The sequence below is a fragment of the Geospiza fortis genome, unplaced genomic scaffold, assembly GCF_000277835.1.
Source record: "Geospiza fortis unplaced genomic scaffold, GeoFor_1.0 scaffold112, whole genome shotgun sequence".
NCBI lineage: Eukaryota > Metazoa > Chordata > Aves > Passeriformes > Thraupidae > Geospiza > Geospiza fortis.
In genome coordinates, this window is record NW_005054298.1 from 17,326,301 (window position 1) to 17,332,300 (window position 6,000).

Genomic DNA, 6,000 nt, shown 5'->3' on the forward strand with positions numbered 1-6,000 from the left:
TCATTAAATGCAGGGGATTGATGGTATCTTATGTAATGAAATATGACCATTACCTTAAAATAGCTGTACTGAGGAGCTAGAATTACAACCTATCCATAAGAGCATTTCTAGTGCAGTATAATAAAAACTGGTATCACTCACACTAATCATCTCTTCATGCTGTCACAGGTTTTTCCCACTAACACAAAACTCTCAGCTCTAAAAAAACTTTCTATTACAAGCAACTATAACAAGTTTACTGTTACAAGTTTCTATTACAAGCACAATGCAATACCACCATTCCAAAAATAGAATTCAAGCCCAATTATTGCTCAGATTTTTTTTTTATTTGTAGCACTTCAGACAGCAATAAAATGAAATGCAGATACATGTTTTCCCCTGTTCACTTTGGAAAAGTGGCAGTCATGCAGGAGATTTTAAAAATAAAAAAAATTGGATTATCAAACCATAAAATTAACCCAGGGCCTTTAGGCATACAGAGTACTTAGAGTTATAATTAATTTTTTAGTGTGACAAGATTTGAAAACTGACTGTGGAACTCTAAAAGCTGTTTCAAATTGCACTCTTCCAATACAGCAATCCTAAGCACAAATGAAACAACTTAGTGTTCAGTTCAAAATTAAAACTACTTCAGCACCTGCTAATAAATAGTATATGCAAACTCTTATACGGTGGGCTGTTTTATGGCAGCAGAGCACACAGCCCTCATCCTAGCAGGACAGGGCAGGCTGCTCTACCATCACATCATCTAACCAGGCAGAGGCACAGAGTGCCAGGGCTCCTACATTTATATCAATGACAGAAGTGTGGCTTCAGAACATGTCCCTGCTTACCCAACCATACTGAGCTTGGACCATTCCTCACAGCCTTTTCTTCAGCTCTTCTTGATAGCAGCAATGCTCTCACAGGTGAGCAGGCCCATTAGTGAAACCCAGAACTGCCAGTAAGAAGTTGCAGGGTGTAACACTCGTTGCTGTGGATCAGTACCGATATGTATCTAACCAGGTCCTGCACAGGAAGAGGCAGGACACGCTCCTCCTGGGTAAGTGGTTCAGCATTATTCTTAATTACTAGGGCTAGGGCAAGGAAGGACATCATTTAAAATTCAGCAGAATTAAAAGAAAATGAAACAATGGAACCGGGGAAACATGCATAAATACATAGCTTACAATTCTAATGTTACACAGTATTTTAAACACACAGTGAAGATGTTGCCCAATTATCAAATTGGGGTTTAAAGCAGGACACGTCTTTATAGCACCAAATGTTTTCCTCACACATACAGGACCTGTGTATTTGCCTTCAGGATTTCACAAACAGACCCGAACTCATATTTAGAAAAAAACAGATGCCAAGAATAAGCTATAAAGGCAGAAGCAAAACATGGGAACACTATGTCAAGAAAGAAGAAGTTAAAGTTAAAACTAAACTGAGACTGGAGTTCTGGGCAACAAGGCAAAGCAATTATACATGTGGTAAATGGAAGAAAAATTAGATTACTGCAGGGCAGATCTGACATCTGTACTAGCAGTGGTGCTACAGATCATTAGTCATAAGCATTTTACAGCAAGTGCCACAGAAGATAATTTAAGCAGTGATGACACCAGCTCCTTCATATCTATTGCCCTAGTAATATTAGTTTTTCAATTACAGGGGTTACTTCTTCCAAGAGAAACCTCTTAGACATTTACATGTAAATGTTTAAGCAACCAAACTCAACTTACACAAGCTTTTTAAACAAAACCCCAGAGTTTTATTATTAAAGTACATTTATATTTTATGGTGTCTTAAAACAGCAGCTACATGCACAGTTCTAACAAGTGAATTAAACTTTAAATCCCCAATGAATTTTAATATTGTGTCCTTTTAAAATATAAATAATTTAGCATTTTAAGTAGCTAAAACCCAAATATTTTTCCCATTTATGATGTAATTAAAGACATATTAATTTGTATCCACCACTGTATAGCTTTGATTTCATAAGAGTCACACCTCTTTAAAATTAGAAACAATTGTCAAAGAAGCAATTCAGAAAATTATTTCTGGTGGTGTAGGGCAGGCTATCCTGCATTCCCCTCGCAATTCTAAGTGCTATGTTATCTAAAGAAATATAAAGTACTACGTGCGTGCATGCATGCGCTAAGAGGCAGTCTCCAAAGCTGACCCGGGATCCAGCGGGGAGGAGGCACAGCCCTGTCAGGAGCCCGCTTGCTACCGGCACGTGTCTGGATCCCTCCTGCGCTCCCGGGGTGCAAACCCAGAAGCAGAGGACGGGTTTTCTCCGGCTGGATCTTGGTTTGTGTGGGCACTGCTGCCACCACACGGCCAAACCCTGAACGCTCCTCCTCCCCCCTTGCAGGCTCGCACCTGCTCAGCACGACACCCCTGCCACAAACCCTCTCATCAGCCCCTCCTACTCAAGCCTCCCAGAGTCCACCACCGAGTTCCCAAAATTACTTTCATATGAAGATTTGAAGGAACTTGAAGCACTCAGATGTTGCTGACAGTCTCTTTCAAATGTGAGCCACCAGCTGTGAGAAGATGTCAGTGTGGTAGAACTACACTAAACCAATAGTCCCAAAGACAACAGAAAATTGTGCAGGCACTGGTCAGGGTAGCTGCAGCCCAGCTGACATGCCAACAAAGGCTGAAACAGCTCCTTTTTCTAAAATAGCTTCCTCCAAGTATCCCCCCAGCAAAGCCTGCTTTCAGAAGGCTGGACTCAGCACACCACTGCGTCTGTCACCTGCAGAGGCTCAGCAGTCTCTGAGCAGGCACCTCATACTGAAGAGACATGGTGAGTTAAGTCACAACAGAAAGGGAAAAGGGAGTTCAATAATTTTTCACACACAACAAACAGGAGTCTACATTCATTCCTGTTTCTTAGCTCTTATGAACAGCAGTTTACTTCATATCAAAAGATTTTACAATACTTACCTGTTAGGAGTCACATTTTTTTTTTATTCTGCTGCACATGACTTGGTAAGCTCATTTATACAAGTGCCAAAGGCACCACAGAAATACAAGCACAGCTGTGGGTTTAACTCTGTCACCTGTGGAATAAGGCTCCACTGGTCTGAAAAACTCAGCAGCACTCTTGCAGAGTTTTGACCTGACTTTTTGGGAATAACATTTGAAATAATCCAAAGAACCAGGCTGTTTTCAATAAATACCATTTAAAATACCATCTTCACCCTTTCCTTAGGTGATCAACGAAGATATGAACTGTGCAGTTTATGAACCTATATGTTTGCAGATCACCTTTTTTCCTCACAACTACTTCACCTGTAGCTTTCTAAGATGAAGTGAGAAAAAAAAACATATCAAGTATGACAAACATCTGTCATTTTGACAAGGTCAGAAAGGAAGTAAAAATGCCTCAGGGCTTCCTAGAGAAAACAAAGTTGCAGAAAACATTCATTCAACACTCACTATCTTTGATGGACTGAATTAAAAGTATGGCTCAGTTAGTCAACTAAAAATGTAAGGCAACTGAGGAGTCTCTGCTTTATCTTCCACACTAGATGGAAAAATATGTGAATGCACTCACCTTTTTTGCTCTTTGTGCTATATTAGGTGTTCTAGTGAGAAGCTTTTCAATCAGGTATTCTCTATTCTGCAAAACCAACATTTGTTAAGTTAAAATCAATACAAGGAAAGAAGACATTTCACATAGATTTTAAGGCAGAGCAAAATTTACTCATAGGGTTAAACGTTTTACCTTGGCTTTCTGGAAAAATTTGCATTTTAAAAGTTCTGCTGCTGTGGGCCTGAAAGATCAATAATAAATTAGAACAGAAAACAAAGACCCCTCCCAGTGAATACAGTACAGACGTTAGTTAAATGGTACGTCTCTAATACTTTTGAATTAGTACTGTATGAATGGGGAATGAATGATCATAGCTACTGAATTAATTCACACAAACTCACTTACCACACATGAAAAAAATTAAGCCTCTCTATGGCAAAAACACCAAAAAAGAGAGAAAAAAAAATCAGTCCCTTAAGCTGCCATTTTCCCCCCCTTTTTTGTTCAACACAAATGCATTAACCTTTTTAAAAAACAAGACCAAAAAAAAAAAAACCCGCAAAAAAAGGCAGGTATTGCTTTCTTCCCCAAATGATTCTATGAATACAACTAAAACTTTGCTCCACAGCAATAAAAGCATAATCACATTTCCATACAGCAGCATCAGTACCTCCTATTGGCATTCTTTTACCTCACTGATGTCAGATATTCTCAAGAACTACACTGACACTATTTACATGGTGCATAAACCAAAGAGTCACCAGGATCATTTTCCAATCAAACAGACAAATACAAACCAAAACAACACCTGTAAGGTAAAAACTGACCCACTTCATTTTTACTTGCAGTTCTGTTTCCAAGAGATAACCACAATCTCACAGCTATCAAAGTGATTCCAACAGCAGGTTTTGTCTCCCTAGATTCAGGGATCTAAAAAGCCACTTATCTAGCCAAAGCCAGACTCTGGTGCTGAAGCAGACTCTGAAGAGAAAGTGAAGCATCTCTTGGGATGAGATAAAATCATTTCCATTAGGAGCCCATACCACCATCCAGGACTAATTCTCATACAGCTAAATTTCGGGAAGTCAAAATCTTCAAGACTCATAATTTCTAAACAAACAGAAGAAACATCTGCTCTAGCTTTCCATTTGAATTTCAGCAAGAGATTGAATATAGAACAAACTAGGTAAAACAGTGAGAAAGTTTCCATTTGGAAAATCGCAATCTCAAAAAAAACCCAAAAATCTGACCTAATTTATTTCTTTGAAGACAGATCTGTAAAGTTAGTGAGCATAAGAGTAGTAGTAAATAGTCTGTATGTATATATCAAGTTCATACTTGCAAGGAATAATGAAACAACTTGACATTAACAAAAAATTCAATGTAGACAGACAATGGGTGCCATAGAGCACAGTTTTCTCCACCTCCAAAACACCAAGTTCTACAATAAAGGAGTTTTAATCAGTGGTCCTGTGGAGACCACCAGACTTGGTAGTAATTCATAAATGTATCTTGGATGAGCAAAAAGGAAGGGAAAACTATTTAAAAGAAAAAATAGCTTCTGTGCCAAAGTTTTAGAGTTCTCAAAGTACAGTGCTATCACATCTCACAACAGGGTTATACGCACTTAAAACCTACATTTTAGTAAAGTTTTATCCAAAGTAGTGTTCACCATGCCAGTACCATTAATTATGCCAGAAGCTTCTGAACTGGCCTGGACATGTTTTCTGGCCCTATTTCCACACAAGCTGCAGCAATGAATTGCAGCTGTGGACTGTGAGCAGCATCCTTGGCATTGGGGAGAGAGAAACACCCACAGAGATCCCCAAAAGAAAACATCACAGTCTGAGACAGCAGCAGTGCAATGCCAGTCCTAGAATTTGCCACAAAGAGCAAGGACTTCTCCCACAACTGACATAATTGCTGCTGGAGGGATCTCCAGGCAAAATTACATCCTGGATTCAAGAAATAAGATGACCCCCCCAGTATAAAAAAATTGCTCTATACCTGTTTCTATCTGAACATCTATTTGCTGGTCTAATTGTTCCATTCAAGGCAATCCTGAGTATGAAGTTATTGCATGTGGTTTAATAAATGTATAAATTTAAATAAATACCTTAAACACCAAAGCCTTTACTACACGCCAGGTAACTCAACATTATGTATTTCAAGGAGACAAGGAAAACTCATTTTATTTACTTCTCATCAGTTTATACCACTTTAATCTTGCCTGAAAATTGCTAGATACGGGAAACAAAAGGAAGCTTGATTATCAAGAGCTTGATTATCCATTATTATTATTATTATTATTATTATCTGCAATACACCAAACTGCAGCACTAAGCTTAAAGCATCAGGACTTGCTACTAAGACCAACAAGGGTAAAGGGTTTGAGAATCTGAAAGCAGTACACAAATGATCATTGAGTGAAAAAAAAATTTTCAATTATTTCAAGACATGGCCACAATCTT

General features: G+C 38.6%; 1 protein-coding gene across 1 annotated transcript in view; it reads right to left on the reverse strand.

Annotated features, from left to right (window-relative positions):
* Nucleotides 1–6,000, reverse strand: part of STK39 (serine/threonine kinase 39) — a 76,197-nt gene that overhangs the window by 42,455 nt on the left and 27,742 nt on the right. Inside the window, exons 11-12 of the mRNA XM_031058223.1 lie at nt 3,722–3,770; nt 3,551–3,616 (exon numbers count right to left, since the gene is read on the reverse strand). Coding sequence (XP_030914083.1) covers nt 3,551–3,616; nt 3,722–3,770 — 115 coding nt within the window. The remainder of the gene's footprint in view (nt 1–3,550; nt 3,617–3,721; nt 3,771–6,000) is intronic.